Source organism: Dromaius novaehollandiae, chromosome 15 (assembly GCF_036370855.1).
Source record: "Dromaius novaehollandiae isolate bDroNov1 chromosome 15, bDroNov1.hap1, whole genome shotgun sequence".
Classification (NCBI taxonomy): domain Eukaryota; kingdom Metazoa; phylum Chordata; class Aves; order Casuariiformes; family Dromaiidae; genus Dromaius; species Dromaius novaehollandiae.
This window is the reverse complement of record NC_088112.1, coordinates 22,921,056-22,939,402: the sequence shown is the minus strand read 5'-3', so window position 1 is coordinate 22,939,402 and position 18,347 is coordinate 22,921,056. Positions and strand designations below refer to the sequence as shown.

General features: G+C 37.4%; 1 protein-coding gene across 1 annotated transcript in view; it reads left to right on the top strand.

Moving 5' to 3' along the window:
* Window positions 1–18,294, top strand: part of LARS1 (leucyl-tRNA synthetase 1) — a 35,132-nt gene extending 16,838 nt beyond the window's left edge. The window contains exons 20-32 of the mRNA XM_064521188.1: window positions 1,890–2,099; window positions 3,505–3,562; window positions 4,473–4,536; window positions 5,387–5,570; window positions 5,836–5,926; window positions 6,804–6,944; window positions 7,563–7,703; window positions 7,841–7,951; window positions 9,356–9,466; window positions 11,679–11,783; window positions 13,593–13,688; window positions 15,013–15,145; window positions 17,900–18,294. Coding sequence (XP_064377258.1) covers window positions 1,890–2,099; window positions 3,505–3,562; window positions 4,473–4,536; window positions 5,387–5,570; window positions 5,836–5,926; window positions 6,804–6,944; window positions 7,563–7,703; window positions 7,841–7,951; window positions 9,356–9,466; window positions 11,679–11,783; window positions 13,593–13,688; window positions 15,013–15,145; window positions 17,900–18,105 — 1,651 coding nt within the window. The 3' untranslated portion in view covers window positions 18,106–18,294. The remainder of the gene's footprint in view (window positions 1–1,889; window positions 2,100–3,504; window positions 3,563–4,472; window positions 4,537–5,386; window positions 5,571–5,835; window positions 5,927–6,803; window positions 6,945–7,562; window positions 7,704–7,840; window positions 7,952–9,355; window positions 9,467–11,678; window positions 11,784–13,592; window positions 13,689–15,012; window positions 15,146–17,899) is intronic.
* The last annotated feature ends 53 nt before the right edge of the window (window positions 18,295–18,347 follow it).

Here is an 18,347-nt window from a genome sequence, read left to right as displayed (position 1 = left end):
TCTTTTTTGTGTGCTTACTTCAGAGTACAAAGTGGGCAAAATCACCATTTGGTTTCTATCACTGCATTAAAAGCTGGTGATTGTCTTAGAAGTTGAGACTTGCCTTTCATTCACAACTAGTATGTGGAAACAAAGACTTTTAGGCTGTCTTTTCCAGAAGGCTTCAGAGACTTGTGTGCCAAAATATTTAAGTCTGTTCTTTGACCTTTTGGTTGGAGTGGCTGTGAACTTTGGGCGATAGAGCTGCCTCTGTCACGAGAAGATGTAGTACAGTTTGTCTAGAATTGAAAAAAAACACTGCCCATCTTGCCTTGAGTCTTATGCCCTAATTTTCTGAATTGTATGAGATACTTTCTGGAGTAGTTTATACATTGGATTTGGAACTTACTTTATTTGATACCATAACTAATCTGGAAATCTTTCCAAAGTAAAGGTTCTTACAAGCAGAATCCATTTTGAAAGACTTGACAAGGTTTTCATTTTGGCTCAAGAAACATCTCTAGTTATAGAGAGGTTACCTACATACTAGTCATGTCTGGAAACAAACTCTGAAGTGAGGAGCCTGTGCATTGAGTTATAGATTTGATGTAATTAAGTACTTATCTACTCAGGCAAAAGTACACTGTAATAACATATCTTTTAGTGTTAGCAAGCACTTCTTACCAAGACTTCTTTAGGGTAAGGCAAATAAGGGATTTATGGTGCATCATTTCACTTGCCATTTGAATAAAATATCTTTAGCATCAGGCACAATAGCTAAGTCACAGCACACGATGGTAATTTATAGCATAGAACAATAACTACCGGAGCTAAAACATTAAAATAGTGCAGGTAAGACTATATTCTAGACTGATGGTATCTTCTGTGTTATTTGAACTAGTTGTCTAATTTGTATTGAAAGCACTTTGAATCCAGATTGCTTTTCCTTTCTGTATGGTGTAGGGTAAAGCACCTTAGTAGATGTTTAAAAAATGGTGAACTTCAATTAGAAGTTAATTAGTTTGAATCAATTTGAAATGTGTGCAGGCAGTATCTTGTGGACTCCAGTGAAATTCTTTTAAGAGGCTGAGAATAAATATTTCTGTAGAAATGAGAAGGGTGTGTGGGTTTGTGTGTGTGTGGGGCGGGGGGGTATTTTTTTATTTTGTTATGCAGGCCAGTGGTTAGAGAACGGTCACTCTTAAGTCCCATCTCAAGGGAAGCGTCTTGCCACAGTGTGGTCTTTCAAATTGTAGATCCTACCTCTAGTAATTGGTAGAATGTGTCTTTCTTTGATGGTAAATGTTAATTTTGAATGGGTTCAGTATTCCAGCTCTGTATTGGTAAGGTGGGGAAAGAATGCAAGTTTTTCAGTGTGGGAGGTGACCTTGAATTGTACAGCGATTTCTCTTGTCCTCCTGCTCTTTCCTCTGCTTTCATGGAAACCAAAAGGAATGGCTGTATGACCAACGCAAGGGAAGGCAGAGGGACCTGTGTACTAGTAATTCATATTCAGCACTCAGTTAAGGTCATAAGCGGTGCTCAGAGGGGGGCATTTGGAAAAGAAATAGTCTGGTTTCCAGGACATTCAAGGTAGTGCGTTAATTAGTAATTGCTTTCTCTTTACAGGAGTTCTCTTGCTTTATTGGGAAGTATCAAAGGGCATTTTAAGCAGGGCATGGCCTGAGCTAGCATTTCTGACTTCTGAATTTGTTTCTGATTTTTGACTCACTCCTTTGATCTTGGACAAAGTACCTGTATGTTCTGTCCATGTGTGTTTTACTTATCAAATAGAATATGTTGTAAGAATATTAAGCTATAGTCTAGCTTAAGCTATTTTGTTAAGTGCTGTGGAGTGGAAGAATAGTTTTTTTAGTCTCTCTTATTGAGATGTCAGTAATTCTATGCAGGGCACATCAAATGAGCAAAGAAGTCTGGGATTACATCTTCTTCAAGACAGCTCCATTTCCTAAAACAGAGATTCCAAAAGAAAAGCTGGATAAGCTAAAAGAAGAGTTTGAATTTTGGTATCCTGTGGATCTCAGAGTTTCTGGCAAAGATCTTGTTCCAAATCACCTGTCATACTACCTCTATAATCATGTGGCTATGTGGTCAGAAAGGTAAGTCAGAAGTAATGTGGAACAGGTGTGCAGGAGATAAGGCTGGAGTGTTTGTAATTCTGATGCATTGCCAATGGCTTGTTTCAGACTGTCCAACATGCAGAATTAGGTTAAAAATGCATTCTTTCATATCGCAGCTCTGTTACAATTGTCTATACTAGAAGCTATTGAAATTGACAACTTTTTACCCTTATTCTTCCTGTTTTTCTAGAATCATTTAAATATTATAAAATGTGAGGTGCTTATACATATAAATTCTGATTTTCTTAAAAGTAAAACTGAAATTTTACTGTATAGCCGATTTCTAGTCAATTTGCTGGAACCCTGTTCTAAACACTGGAATTCTGAAGTGTTAGCGCAACTCATTTGGCAGTTTCAGTCATAGATGTAGAGCAAACCAAAGGATTTATAACTTCCTAACTAAACAAAAATTTGCTTGATATTTCGTTACAGGGTATGTGAAAAGTAGTATTGAAACTGCATTGCAGTATTTTTTAGCATTTGCTCTTCAAAAATGGATAATACTAAGCAACAAGATCTAGAGCGAAAGCCATATGCAGCTGAAATTGGAACATGCATCGTTTGTCATTATTTTTCATTGTTTTAATTATTTGTGGAGGCATGAAATGCTGACATTGAGATAGCCAAATTAAATAGAAAATATATAAAACTAAAATTAATTTTAACTTCAGCTCTCACTGGCCTGTTTTGTAAAAAGTGAAAAATATATTCTGTTAAAGTCACCTCCTATGGATTTTTTCCAGTGGTGAATCATATTCCTGCACAGAGGCTTTGTGTGAATTTATTATCAGTAAGGTTGCTTTGTTGTTTTTTTTTCATGGATCACTTAGTGTCATCTTAATGCACAGGAACTACATCCTTTCTAAGAGCACCATGTGGTTGGCACAGATTTTCAATCTGTACTACACAGTCTACTGGAATGTCTATATGCTGTTTCTATGTTTGAATCTCCTTGAGCCCCTATTTATGAGAGTTGTATAAAACTTTATATAGAAAAAGCTATTTTCTCATGTGTAGTAAAGATAGTTATGGGAGATTTGATATCTGCTTATATGTGAGACCTCACTCTATCAAATGCTGTTGGGCTGTGCTAATCACGACTTTTAAATTAAATGTAACTGAACAGAGAGGGAGATAGGGTAAATGAAATATAATTGTAGGTGCAGTGCTCCATGCTTTGCGTTTCAGCAATGATGGGCCTCAGCCCTTGTATCACAGTTCATCTTCAAAGACAACATTAATTTTTAAGACATTCTTCTAGGTACATTTTTGAAGGTTCCACTTAAGGTGTCCATCCCAAACTGGCAAAATTGTTTCTTCTTTTAAAAAAAGAATGAATGTAATTGCTTTATTATCAAATGCTTTATATTTTGTCTTCAAACAGAGAGAAGTGGCCAGTAGCTGTGAGAGCAAATGGGCATATCCTTCTCAACTCTGAAAAGGTATAGTGAGTTTTCATGTATGAGATGGCTTTTATGGTTGTCACAATAGCTGCTTACCAGCCAGATTGGAGAAAACCTTCTAGGAAGTTAAGAGGAGGAAATGGTGAAAAAACTAGATTTTTCATCGGTGCCCTCTATTTTCTCATTCACCAAAGCTAAAGATCTGCCTTTCCTCTGTTTCTGTCTTAGCATTTTTCTTCTGTTAGGTCTTGTACAGCTTCATCAGTTAGGTGAAGATTTTGGTGGATTTCTTGTAACTTTTAGGGTAACTTATTTTGTGGAATGATGTTTTTGGACTAAATTTTGGCTTTAAGTTTTACATTGGAATAGATATGAGAGGAAAAAGCTTATGTGGATAATTTGCTTATGCATGTGAGCTGTGAAATTGAATGTAAAAATGCCTGAACCTAGAAATTAGATCTTGGAAACTGGTCTAATGTGGAAACAAAACGAAAGTCCTTCTTGAAAAATCAATGTAGGATGAGCTAAAAATGCCACTTTTAAAACAGTTTTTAGTTTTCAGAAGTTTACTTCGGATCATTTCTGGGGTGATATTTTGGTACCGATCGTCCCACTTTTCAAAGCCACATTTGGGGTGAAACCCAAATGATCCAGAAAATATCTATCATTTCCTTGCATTTGTAGTGTATGTGGACCTTAGTAGTAACAACTTGTCAAAGTCACAAGACAGGTTCAAAATTCAGGAGTTGGATGAGTACTTGCAAAGTTTAGTGAGTGGTTCTGCTGTGAGACCTAGTTCAGATTTATCAATTTGTTGCTTTTACTGTGCTTCCTGAGGGAGAATGCTTTCTCAGTGGTTTGCCCAAACCCTTGCTGCATCAGTCTTGCTTATGTCTTTGTGACAGCAAAATGGATGTATAAGAAAACCCCAAGGCTCTCTTTCTTTCAGATGTCTAAATCTACAGGCAACTTTCTTACCCTAATGCAAGCTGTTGACAAGTTTTCTGCAGATGGTAAGTATGTTCTGACTTGCATCTGTTTTTTTTAATGATGCCAAAACAACTAAAATTAATGCTTTGCTCTCAAAGGAACAGTGGGTTTATTGGAATATCTTACCACAGCAAATCTACCACTTACCAACTGTTTCTGTTTGAAAAGCTCATGAACTCTATTTGGAAAACTGGGTTTATGTTAACAGAACAGCTGTTTAAACCAGGAACTGTCCCTGATGTTGAGGCTTCCCCTAGGGTGTCAATTTTGTTCTTCAGACATCTACTTTGGAGATCAAAACATTATAAGGCAAATAGTGCCATAGAGCTTTGCTGCTCCTGATGCATGTCGGGGGGAAGGCAGGCAAGCAGGCATGTGTTGCCTTTTGCATCCTTTATTTTTGGGGGCATGTGGTTTTCTGCGGAGGGAGGGGTGCCAGGGGTGGGGAGGGAGACAGTGATCATGCTAATCTCCTTGTTCTTGGTATCTGTCTTTTCTCTCTCTCTCTCTGTCTTTTCTCTCTCTCTCTCTCTCTCTCTCTGTCTTTTCTCTCTCTCTCTCTCTCTCTCTCTGTCTTTTCTCTCTCTCTCTCTCTCTCTCTCTGTCTTTTTTTTCTCTCTCTCTCTCTCTGTCTTTTTTTTCTCTCTCTCTCTCTCTCTCTCTCTCTGTCTTTTTTTTCTCTCTCTCTCTGTCTTTTGTCTCCACCCCCCCACCCCCCCCCCCCCGTTGGACAGGAAAGCTTGTAAATTCACTTCGCATTTTATTAACTTGGAATGAAAAGTTAGTTACAGAGTTTGAATCCAGTGTCTTCTGCATCTTTTATCTATCAGCTGATGGCATGCCAGGCATATTAACTAATCTATCTTTTTTCAGGCATGCGTTTAGCATTGGCTGATGCTGGAGATACTGTTGAAGATGCCAACTTTGTGGAAGCCATGGCAGATGCTGGTATTCTACGTCTCTACACATGGGTGGAGTGGGTAAAGGAGATGATTGCAAATAGAGACAGTTTAAGAAGTGGTCCTGCCAACACCTTCAATGACAGAGTCTTTGCCAGGTGCTATACCACACAAAGCTAATATAGTTTGTTCTTTATTTTTTGGGGGGGGGAGAAGTGTAGTCTTTGTATCTCTTTTTCCCTCCTTTCCTTCGCCTTTACATGTTCATGAATTCCCTAAAGCAAACGAAACACTTGATTCACTTTCAGACTGGTCTGTGATTGTGCTGCACTGGGGACATTGATAATGTTGCTTTACATAATGTTGCAATTAAGTGAGGTGGACTATGCAATATTGATATTCCTATTTCCCTTTCCTCCTTAGTGAAATGAGTGCAGGTATAATGAAGACAGACCAAAATTATGAGAAGATGGTGTTTAAAGAAGCTCTGAAAACCGGCTTCTTTGAATTTCAGGTAGGTCGTCTCTCTCCAGGTAGTAAGTAACTAATACTTGGCATTTGTTACTTTGTGTGGATTTCTTTTGATCCTGATGTCTCTGATCCTTAATTATAAAGCAGAATTGGAATCAGAATTGTACTAAGGAACAACTTAGGTGAACTAAACGTGGAGTTATGAAGGTCTACTTTACAGCATTTTACAAAGGTTCACAGGAAAACAACTGTGATGCTGGAAATAGTCCTGATATGTAATACGAGCAAATATCAGTTTAAAACAAAATGTTTCCTTTCCTTAGCTTATTTTTAATAGGGAACTCTGCATAAGGAATCCAGATAATACATCAACAGAATTGTTTGGAAGCAGAGTGCTTTTTGATACACTCCATAAAGCATGTCTCCAGAGTGTCTGCAGAACCATGCCACTTTACTTAATGAATTACAGAGACTCCTTTATGTGGCTGACTTGATTTTCAGGAATATGATTAGGTAGGCTGAATTAGATATATAATGCTAGCTCATATTCATTGCCCTTTTCTTACTACTTATTAGTATGTTTATGCAGGCTATTCAGGATTATAGTAGCTGAAATGCAGTTGCAGTTATTTTTGTCTTTTATGTCTGTGCCAATAAGTACTTTTTTTTTTTTTTAAAGTACCAAAATAATGTAAAAATAAAATGGCCAACTGACAGGTTCATTCCCTTTGATGTTTCAGGAAAACGTAGAGCTCAGAAATGGATTATTAAAAGAACTAAGCCACTTATATTTTAAAGGCCTATTAGAGCAAAGAATTTGGCATGTGCTGTTTCTTTTTTTCTTCTTTCCTGCTTCTCTTTAAATGTTTTCCCATGGCAGTTGGAGTGTTTTAATGATGGTTACATTGGGTGTGTTTCAGGCAGCAAAAGATAAGTATCGTGAGCTGGCTATAGAAGGAATGCACAGGGACCTGGTGTTTCAGTTTATTGAAGTTCAGACTCTGCTGTTGGCTCCTATCTGTCCCCACTTATGTGAGCACATCTGGTCGCTGCTGGGAAAGGTACTAATACTGTTTCAGCTTCGTCATTTGGTTCAGATCTGAGTTTTAGTGATATATATTTGTATATTATATATATATTTTAGTGAGATTAATATCAGACTTGTGAATATTTTTCATGTGTAAGTAGAAAAAATATGAGTGTTCATACAGTCACAGGGCGTATCAGCTTACTGTCCATATAACAGTGAACACACTGAGTTTAACGTGTGTCTTCAAGGTTACGGTAATGATGTGTTACTTTAGTACAGATCACTGTTTATTCTTTTACTAACAGGTGACTTAAAACTAACCCAAATAATGCAACATTCATACACTTATGTATGGAACTTCTTTTAACTTGTGTTGGCAGTCTGATTGGAGAAGTAAATTTTGTAATGGCAAATGAGGTTACGCAGCTGTATGGCCGATGTGTTTGTATGTGTAGTCTTTAATGCTTGCTCACAAATACATGCTTGTTGGCAGTATACTTGGCCCTTTACAGCTGGGTTATAGATGGGTGCGTGTTGAGGTTCATACTGTTTAAACTCCAGTTTCCAATCAAGCTATAATTGATTGAGAAACCTCTAGCAACTAATATCTTTTAATCTCGGTACATGTAACTTCTTCCTTTCTTCAAAGCCCGATTCCATCATGAAAGCCTCATGGCCAATAGCAGGTCCTGTGGATGAGGTGTTAATTCGCTCTTCTCAGTACCTCATGGAAGTTGCTCATGACCTCAGACTCCGTCTCAAGAACTACATGGCACCAGCTAAAGGAAAGGTGAAAGGCACTAGATTGTTGTGTGTGTGTGTCTCTTCTTTTCTTTTCTTTTTTCTTTCTATGCATGTTTGATAATTCTTTGCAGCTTCAGGACTCCTTTCTGATGCTAAATACTTGTTTTTTTCCTCTTTCTTCAGAACATTACTAAAGAGCCTCCCCAGAAGCCTTCTCACTGTACCATCTATGTGGCAAAGAACTACCCACCCTGGCAACACACCACCTTATCAGTTCTGCGCAAGCACTATCAGGTGGTCATCTTCTCTCTTTTCTTTGGGCCACTTACCTGCTTTTCTATGGAATAATTTTTTTATATTTATAAAGCCCATAAGGTGTAACTTCTTACTGAGCTATTTGAATGTAAAGCAAGATAGTTTTAATATGCTTTATTATGCTCTTAAAACTGTCCAGTGGATTTTGGTGCTTAACAAAAATGTATTGAGGAATGTCATTGGGTCGACAGTATGACCTTACTGCGTTTTGACACTTTTTGTGCAAAAAGTGGACCTTGTAGTTGTTTCTATCTTTTGTACATGGATAGCTTTCAAAATATTTCTCTTTCCAGTAGTATTTCTGGGGAAATATTGGTGACTCTCAGATTAATGCTGCCTTACTATGCAAGTGGGCTTAGGAGCATTATTTTGGTGTTTGGGAGGGTGTATACTTTTCAGTGACTTTGCAAGAAGTATGTTGATATGCAATACATCATCTACGGTAAGTAGAAGAAAGAAGCTTTTCCATAAGCAGCAGAACCTATACTTCTGACATAGGGAAACTGATATAACATTGGCTCTTGGCAATGAACCATTATCCTTCTCAACTTGAACTTGATCAGTGTCATAGCTGATAGATTGCAGAGTCGCGACTTTTACAATTTACGGTATGGAGTTAAATTTCACATGAGGAATATTGGTTTATCTTTGGAGCATTAAATTTGGGGCATTATAGGTTTTCTCCACATCAGTGTCAAAATCTGTTATTTGATCTGTTGATACACTGAATGGGAGTTGTTGCACAAATATCTGAATAGTAAGTGTAAAACCTAAATAATTCAGGAAGCTAGTGCTTTCACATCTGCTTGAGGGGAGGCTTAAATGTGAGCTTAAAATGCATTTTGGTAGAAAATTTAGATATTACTTTATTTTATATTTATGAAGATTGCTGTACTTCAGTAGTAGGGACAGAGGATAAAGTTTCCTGAAGGGAAAGGTGTTGAGTCTACTCCTTGAAATACCCAAGTCTTTCTAAGGTGGAGACTTACATTCAGATGTCATTTTCTTGTTCTGGGGGTAGCATGTACAATCTGAATGGCATGGGAAGGACCAGGATGCTTAGGGAAGTGAAAGGCAAGAGTAAAGAAAAGGCAGAATAATACTGAGTTGCCTGAATGGCAGAAGAGGCAATTTTCTTTTTTTGTTCAAGCTTTTAAAATTTTATCTTAGCAATAATTTAAAGGGGTGGGAAAAGGACTATATGTGGAATCAGTGATTATAGTTGTACTAGATGACTTTCAGAGGTCCATTTCAACCCAAACTATTATGTGATTACCCTGCTTGCTGGTGTTTTAGGAAAGGATGAAAGGTATATGGTAGCAAAGGGCAAATCCTGTTTGGATGGCATCTATACTTTATAATGGAAGTTTATTGATATTTTAGGTCAGTGGAGGTCAACTGCCAGATAATAAAGTAATTGCCAGTGAGCTGAACACCTTGCCAGAACTGAAGAAGTATATGAAGAAGGTTATGCCTTTTGTTGCCATGATTAAGGTAGGTGTCAGAGGAACAGTCATTGTATAGAAAAAGCTTTCATAAATGAATGAAATATGTCAGATCAAGGCAGTGATGCCTGTAACTTGGTGTAAGAGTCTTGTTAGTTCCTTTATTTCATCATGGACCTGCTACTAACATCTGACTTCAGTCTCTATCCTTCTACTTTGTCATTGGTCTTGTATTTTCATGTTTTTGTTTATAAATTTCTTTGAGATCTCTGAAGGAAAGGTATTGTAAAAATGTCTCTATGAATTGGCCCAAGTGAAATAATGGTCTAGTTGAGGCTTAGTAGCTTGTGTATTATAAAGGTTATATAATCTGTGCTTCAAGTACAGGTAGATCCCTCTACATTTGAAATGTCACTGCTGTGTCTTTTCTGGCTTTTCTTTCTGAAATGAGAACAAGATGTTGCTCTGGAGACATCAAAACTCTTAATGTTAAGAACACAACCAGATGTAATGGAGCACACTGTATTTAAGAAAAAGGGAAAGTTCTGAGCCCTGAATGGTATTGTGAATTTGGTATGTTATTTATTCTTAAATTTTTAATCACTAATATTCTGATACTTTATTTTCCCTGAGTCATGCAAGCCTTTAAAAATCTTGGCTTGCACTTTTATAGAAATCTTCCACTTGCTGTTGAAGATAAAATTTGAGTAGAGGAACTTAAAAGGTTCAAAAGCCAAAGAATAAACAAAATCTTTAAAACAAAACAAAAGAAACCTTGTGGACTTTTACTCATGATTTGTACAAGGTGGGAGGGATTGGTACTGAAAAAAAATCTTACTAGGGATGAATATTATATTTTACCTTAAACTGTAGAAAGTGGCTTTTTTTTAAAGTGTATGCAATTAATATCTTCTACTTGATAGCTTTGTTGCATTTTATAAATACAAGTGCTCTTCTGCCCTTCATCTAGGGCTATTCTGATTATTCCTTTTCATAGAACCTTAAAAGTCTTCAGAATAACAAAAAGCACAAAGAGCACAAAGCAGCTTTAAAGCTGGTTGCTTTTCTCCTAGATCAACATCTGCTTTGTTAAAATAATTGAAGATTGTAAAAACAGATGATAATAATTTATTAGATCAACTTACATAGTTGCAAAAAATCAAGCTTATAGTCATATAAGTGTATTAAGTCTGCAGCTTACCTCTGTTGGGTGCCCTCAGTCTGGCAATAGCTAATGACTGTGCTCTAAGCCTCTGTTGCATTAGGGGAATGGAATAAGGCTTACACAACAGTTACTCCACTTGTTTCTAGGGGCGAATAGTAAGTGGTTACGTGTAGAGGCCTAGAAACATCTGAGCTTGGATTCCCTAGACCAGTGTATTATGCTTTGAAACAGATTATGCAGCAATTTCAGCATTCAAAAAGTATTTCTGCTTGTGCATTTTATTTTTCAAAGAAAGAGTTACATGATGAAGAGACTCTGTGATTTACAAAGGGAAGCAATTCATTTGTAATTTAGGGAATCTTGCACGTTAAAAACTGACAAGGAAATGAGGAAACTACAACCGTGCTGAGCATAATGAAACAGCTTCAGAGGAGACAGCTAGCTCAGCATACGAAAGCAAGAAAGAGACAGATTAAATTCTGAAGAGGAAGTTCTGCTTTAGTTAAAACAAACAAAACTTAATGTGGCTTTTTATATTGCTTCCAATACTTTCTATTGTGACTGTTGCAGTTGGGTTTCTGGATTCAGTTACCTTTATTTTAACATACAAAATAAATTTTATTTCCCTGCAGAGAACTTGTTTTGCAACTGTTGTGAACATGTCCAGTTCTTGTATGCTCATTCTTTATTTTAAACCAGGTCATAAAAGCGAATTTCATGTGGGGAAATAGCACTGAATTGTTGGCTTATTTTGAGAATTCTCAACCTGCACATTAAATAGAGATCTTAAATAACCGTGAATGTCAGACACTTTTTCAATACTATATTAAAAATGTGTTCTTACCTTTAAAAAGAACATTTAGGTGTCTGCATGTTCTAATTGCTCTTACTCCTCCCATCAGTGTCACTAACTCCCTGTGGAAGAAACCACGTCACAGAAAATGACTCCTGTGCTAGCCTGTTGTGCCAGCAGAGAGCTCTCGTACTTAAAAGCCTATTCTTTGCATGACTAATGTGAAGAGTTTGTCATTTTCAAGTGTCATTTTACTTGCAGCCTTCAGAGAGGTTTAATCCAGCTTTTTTTGTCCTCTGACAGGAGAATCTGGAGAAGAATGGTTCACGTGTTCTTGATCTGGAACTGGAATTTGATGAACGAGTGGTGCTCATGGAGAATATAGTTTATCTGACAAATTCCCTGGAGGTCAGCATATATTTGGCAGATTCATTACTTGGTTTCCATTGGGATAGCTGAAAGACCACTATTTTCTAAGGATCTAAGTCTGTTTCCATTAATTTCTGGGTGTCGGTTGCTCGATTAATATTATTTTTTATCAACTTTTTGAATTTTGAGCTTGTTTAATTTTGTCAAATCTAGGCTTTTCTAGGTAAATCTGTTAAATATAGGTATGAGATGGACAGTGGGAGGTGGGTAGGGTATTGACATGGCTCCACAAAATGGAGGAGGCTGTTGAAAGACTAGTTGTATCTATGATAGTGAACTCCTGTGACTCTTGAAGAGCCATTTTTCTCTAAGCCAAGCAGCATTTTGGCTCTTTCAGTAGAAGAAAAGAGAAAGAAGTGTTTCAAAATATTATTAGCAAGAATGATCAGAATTTTTAGCTTTGTATCTTCTGAATCTTAAAATGGCACATATGTTCACTGTAGGAGATTACTTTGTCTTCTTAAAGGAGTGGATTCTGGGCAGGCTTTTAAAACTATAGTATATAGTAAAATAACTGCTTCTAGATTGGCATCTATACCAGCTTCATATGATAACCAGAGGTTAGCTCAAAAGGAGGCAGTACTTTAGTGAAGGGGACAGCTCATACCAGTTTGAAAGAAATATGCTGTTTTGGGAATTAGAAATTTTGGAAATCGAAACCGCACGTGTATACTTCATGGCACAGGGTATAAAATGGGTTCGTTTGATTTCTTTCCACATCTTAGCAAATTCAAGAGCAAGCAACAACTTTTATTTACAAGTATCCACAAATTTGCAAAACCCACTAAATTGGGGAAGGGAGCGGTCGACTTTTAGATGGTCAAACCTCCATGAAGGAGAATCTAGAGAAACTTAAGAATTGCGCTAGCAAATCTCATAAGTTTTGAAAAGAATTGCAGAGTTCTGAATCAGGGCAGAATTACCCTATACTTCCATATAAGCTGGGAACCTGACTGTCTGACTATCAACCCTGCTACAAAGGACTTTGGGGTTACTGTGATTGCCAAGTTTAATGCGAGTACGCTCTCACTGCAAATGAGCCAAGCTTCACGTTGCCCTACGTTAGGAGGAGTTTCGTGTGTAGGAGATGATCAGCAATCGGGGAAGTTATCCTTCTACTCAGCTGTAACGAACCCACATCTGGAATACGTGTCAGTGTTGTGCTGCCCTCTTACCTACCCACTCCGCACCCTTCCCCAAGTTTAAAAAGGATGTTGAGATTTGCAGCTTGTCAAGCAGAAGGCTGCCAAGATTGTTAGGGGCCTAGCGTGCGTGACCTGCACTGAGAGGCTGAGGGGCATAGGCTTGTTTAGACTGGCGCAGGGGCAGATCTAACGGCAGTCTGGAAGGGAAGTTACAAAGATGATAAAGCCAACACTCTTCTTGATAGTCTGCAGACTGATAGTGAAGCAAGGGGCAATAACCAGAAGTTGCAGCTTGTGGGGCTCAAATTGGGCATTAGGAGAACTTTTTTTGCTAGGACAGCGGAGGAACAGATTACCAGAGAGGCTGTGGGATCTCTGTGCTCGGAGGTTTTCAGAATTCAGCTAGACAGAGCCACAGCTGACTTGATCCAGTGTTGGCAGTAGTCCCACTTCAAGCAGGAAGTAGATGCACTTCAGAGCTCTCTTCCAAATGATATTTTTGTGATTTAGGTTTGCTATTGTTGCCTTATGTCAATGCATGTTACTTTCCGTTTGACTATGGAAACAGTTGTTTTGGAGGCCAGATAACTTCTGTTATGATTCAACTTCCATTTGTTCTTCTTTTCCGTCTCTCTTCCTGCAGCTGGATCATATTGAAGTGAAGTTTGCTTCTGAAGCAGAAGATAAAATAAAAGAAGACTGCTGTCCTGGAAAACCATTTTCTGTATTCCGAACTGAGGTAAACACAGATATTCCGATATTGCAAATACATGAAAACTTGTTAAATTCATTTTTAATAATTAGGCATGCCATTTGAAAACTTTCATCAGGCATGGGTGTTGTGTAGGAGGGCTGAATAGCTCAGCATTGGGAACAAACTTCATGGCTCAAGTTGAGCTTAAATTATGAAGGAGTAAGGCACCAGTATTCTGCTTTCCATCAAACTGTGCAGGGAGTTTGGTCCTGGTGCAGTTCCCAGGAGATGTTATTCTATATCATAAACTTGCATCTTTCTTACTGACACCTTGATTCATGCCTTTGCTAAAACAGTCAAGTAATAAAGGTGTATAGAGATTAAACAACTCACTTGAAGATGTGATCCCTTGGGTGTCATAGCACTGAGTATTCTTTACACTGCTACTGCCTGCTTAATCTGTTTTGTAATAAATAGAATTTTTTTCTTCTTCTGACCCAATACTCCTTCAAAACTAGAAACATCATCTGAAGGAGTTATGATTTTTCTGTCTCTGTGTAGAGCTATAAATGTGACTATGATAATTTTAAGGCTCTTTAAAGGTTGAATCTTTAAATTGTGGTGACTGGAAGACCACTAAGAAATGAGTGATTTGAACATAAACAGGCATATGGCTTAAAAAAAAAAAAAAAAAAAGAGTATGAAGTACTACTCTTCAGAAGAGGTAGATTCTCATCTAGTTAAAACATGGCCCAAAAGTTGGAAATCAAGATTCTAGACTCTCCTGGTCTTAAGTGAGTATGATTAAATCTCATTTCACCGCTGTTGTTGAAGTTGTGATGTTGCTTATGCTGTCTGTTTTAAGGAATTATAAACTTCTGTGTTACTTCTTTGCTGAATCCTGAAGCAAACTTTAATTTTTTAGATGTTTATCTGTTAATGTATAGTGGGCCAATAAACTGCATTCAGTTACATAAAAATAAAGCCTTTTAAAGTATTGCTACTGCTGTGTCATGGAGTCTTGAAAGAATGAGTTGTGTGTAAGATTAAGTGATATTCTGTAACAGTATGTATTAATATACACGTATATCATGTGGTAATATTTTTCACTATAGTACTTTTCAACAATACAACTTTTATTTCTCTAAACATGTCCTAAACAGTTTTATGTGTATACTATAGCTACCATATTCTAAGATTTGTGGGAGTACTTGCATTCTATCACTGGTAGTTAATGTTTCTAAATGAAAGGTTATCCATCCAGAATATTTGCTGTTAGAAAATGTTTATTTGCTTCTTAGTTGCATGTTTTCTCTGAGACTTGGACAACACAGATTCTGCTTTAATGTTTTTGTTAACTTTCTTACAGCCCAGCGTATCTGTGTTTCTGGTGAACCCTCAACCATCAAATGGCCACTTCTCTACAAAAATAGAAATCAGGCAAGGAGATAGTAGGGACACAGTGATCAGGCGCTTAATGAAGATGGACAGAGGAATCAAAGGTAAAACTCCAGTGAAGAATACAGCCATCATGCAATGATTAGATTAACATTTCCAGGAGTGAAGTGGAAACAGAAAGCTGCTGAAGTTTGCCCTGCTGTTACAAATACTTAGGAACAAAAAGGTTTTGTGTTTAGGTGAATAAGAATAGAGATACCATGCAAATAAGCAGGCTTTCCTATGGGTTTTCCCTCATCATTAGTCTTTTATTCTGCTACTGGTACACTGAAACGTAGTTTTTGCTACAGATTAATACAGGTGGTATTTCCGCGTGTGCTTTGAATTCTCAAGAGGAGTGTGGTCCCATAACTGGTTATATATAACTTCTACCTCTTTTGTTTTGGTGCCCCAGGGCTGAAAGCAATTACCAAATTGATTTTTCTATTTAGCCTAAGGTAGATTCACTTCTAGAAAAGGAATGAAGCTGACATTTTAAAATTTTCTCTAGTTTAATCTTCCTTGCATGCTTTGTCTCTAATAATACCCAATCCATGGATATAACTTTTGTAGCAGAAATTCTTTTCATAGTGTGTCTTAGAATCATCTGAGTTTAAGAAGTTACTCATCAATGCCAGCTGCTACAGGATTCCTTGCATAACAGTTTTCCACTGTGAACCTGGACAGAGATTACCTGTTCATTTAAAATTGGGATTGCTCAATCGCCTTTCAATTACCATTGATGTGTGCTAAATTGGAACCAGTAACTTCTGTGCAAAATGGCCAATACTCCTTTTCAATCCCATGAGCTATGAGTCATACTCTGTACTCTTTATTTTCTTAATGCACTGATGCTTTATTTTCAGCTCTTAAATTTTGAACTCTATAGTGGTAAGGAGACAATATGTACTAGAAGAATTTCTGTGAAAGCACTCAAATCCCTGGCAATAGTGAACTCCATTGTGAAAGCATTAAGACAAATGCATTTTGTCACCTGTGAACCAGATTTTGCTTTTAAGCTGTTGTGAAACTATCTATTCCATCCCTTGATAGCTAGTTTCCAGTAGTGGAGATGCAAGCAAGAGCAGTTAGGGAGCCAGAATTTGCTGTTGTGTCTGACAGCAAGTCATCACTGCTCATTTATCAGAAGGTGAAGCCTTAGTGGTGACTGTATGGCTCAGATAAAGGTCTCCAAACAAAACTTGGAGGTGCTGCTTTTGCGACTGGCATATCTGCTTAGGGCATGTATAGTGCTCTGAAGTGTCTGGTGTGCTGCGGCTTGGGAGCTTGAATTCCTTCACAGTAACCTTCACTGGGTTTGGTGGGTGTGAATGCTACGATTCTCTTACAGGATCCTGCCTGTAATTACTACTTGTTGTCTCCTTGTGCTTTGTTTTCTAAATAGTTTTCTATCCAGTAACCTTATGCAGGGATTTTATTCTGCCATGTAAGTACTTAGGACGTGGTGTGCACTGACAGGACAGAAGGGGAGAGATGCTGCTGTCTACCACCATCTCTGTCTCACTGCATGGCACTGAGAAATTTTAGCCTCAGATTCTTGTGTTTTGCTTTGTTGCAGTTGGAATAAAAGCTGCCTCTTAGCGCTGCTATGATTAATTTTTTAAAATGTTTATGTGGTATCTTGACAATCTGAAGAACTTCTTTATAAATGGTAATATTTAAGGGGAAACTTTTTCAATTTTTGTGCTGAAATGAGGTTTTTTGTTTGTTTTTTCTTTTTAGTCTACTCATGGCTAATTTTAGTATTCCTTATTTCTCCACCTGCTTGGAAGGTAGTTTACCAAGAAATTCTGTGTTTTCCTATAGTTTCATGTCAAAGATACTATTGAAATAAACTTTGTTTCCAGCCAGTGTAATGAAAGAAAATAGCCTTCTTAAAAGAACAGCAGCTGTGCTTTTGTTGGAGAATCCAGGAATTAAAAATTAATCTGAACTGCTGTAGATTGGCAGCTGGGTATAAAAGGAAAACTGCACTTGACCCAAAAGCTTGTGACAGCCGAGTTTCTTTTCTTTCTGCATCTTTTAACAGCTTGTGTTTATTTTATTGTTTATCTTTGGAACAAAGACAACTACATATTGATGATGGCACACACTGAAATAGTACCTCAAAGCCTCAGAGCGAGGAATATATGATAATGTGCATGGCAAAACACGAGCAGGGAAAATGCATTGTAGATATCTGTACAAATTTACTAGCGTTCTGGCAACTGGATATTTGGAAATGGTTGGAAACAAGTGAGAGATTAAACAGTGACTCTTTCCAACCTTTTATTTCCAAAAACTGTCACTGTTCTGTTGGTGCATACGTAGTGGAAGGCTGTACTTAGAGGAAGGTTTGGCTGAAAGATTCCAGGCTCCCTAGTAACTTTTTTGTCTGTTTAGCAATCTTTTATTTGCGTGAATTTTAAAAGGGAAGAGTATTTAAAACAGCTGTCACCTTCATCCTTCTCTCAATTTCTGAAATTTGTTTCCCAGAATATGAGATAAACTGTTCTTTTACTCAGAGCTGTCACAGAAATAGATGAGGCAAATTTAGTGCTTGGGATATGGCATTAGGACTTGGTATTTGTATTTGTTTTATCCCAATTTCTGCTAGTAACTTGCTGTGTAACTACTGAATGACGTCTAAGTGGGTGTAAATCTTAACGTGGATGTTGTTTCTTGGCGAATGTATTTCCTTGGAGATGTTTCAGAAGTACTGAGTATTCTTTCTTAAACATTGTTTTGATTAATTCAGTTGATTTTTATAGTCTGTATGTAGAACCTGTAACCTAATTAGCAAGTTTTTTTTATTGTAGATCTCTCTAAAGTGAAACTGATGAGGTTTGATGATCCTGTACTTGGACCCCGTCGTGTTCCAGTCCTTGGTAAAGAAGAAGCAGAGAAAACTCCTATTCTAGAGCAAGCGATTTTCCATATTGACCTGGCTGAGAAGCACGTTCATGTTACTGAGAATGGTCTGACAAAGGATGTTGGCGACACAATTGTTTATCTAGTTCATTAAATTGGCACATACCTGGCTTGATCACTGACACTGAGAAAGTTCGTAGAGAGACTTTGAAACCATCTGTAGTGAACCAAGATGAGCATTTGTTCTTTTTTAAAAAAAAGAACTGCAAACAACCTAATTTTGCATGTAAGTTCACCCCTTACTCTTTTAGACATGGATATAATAAAATTATTTTCCTCCTGCCATTTGGCTTTTCTTGGAAAAAACAATTTTCCCAACCGTTAACATGACAAATT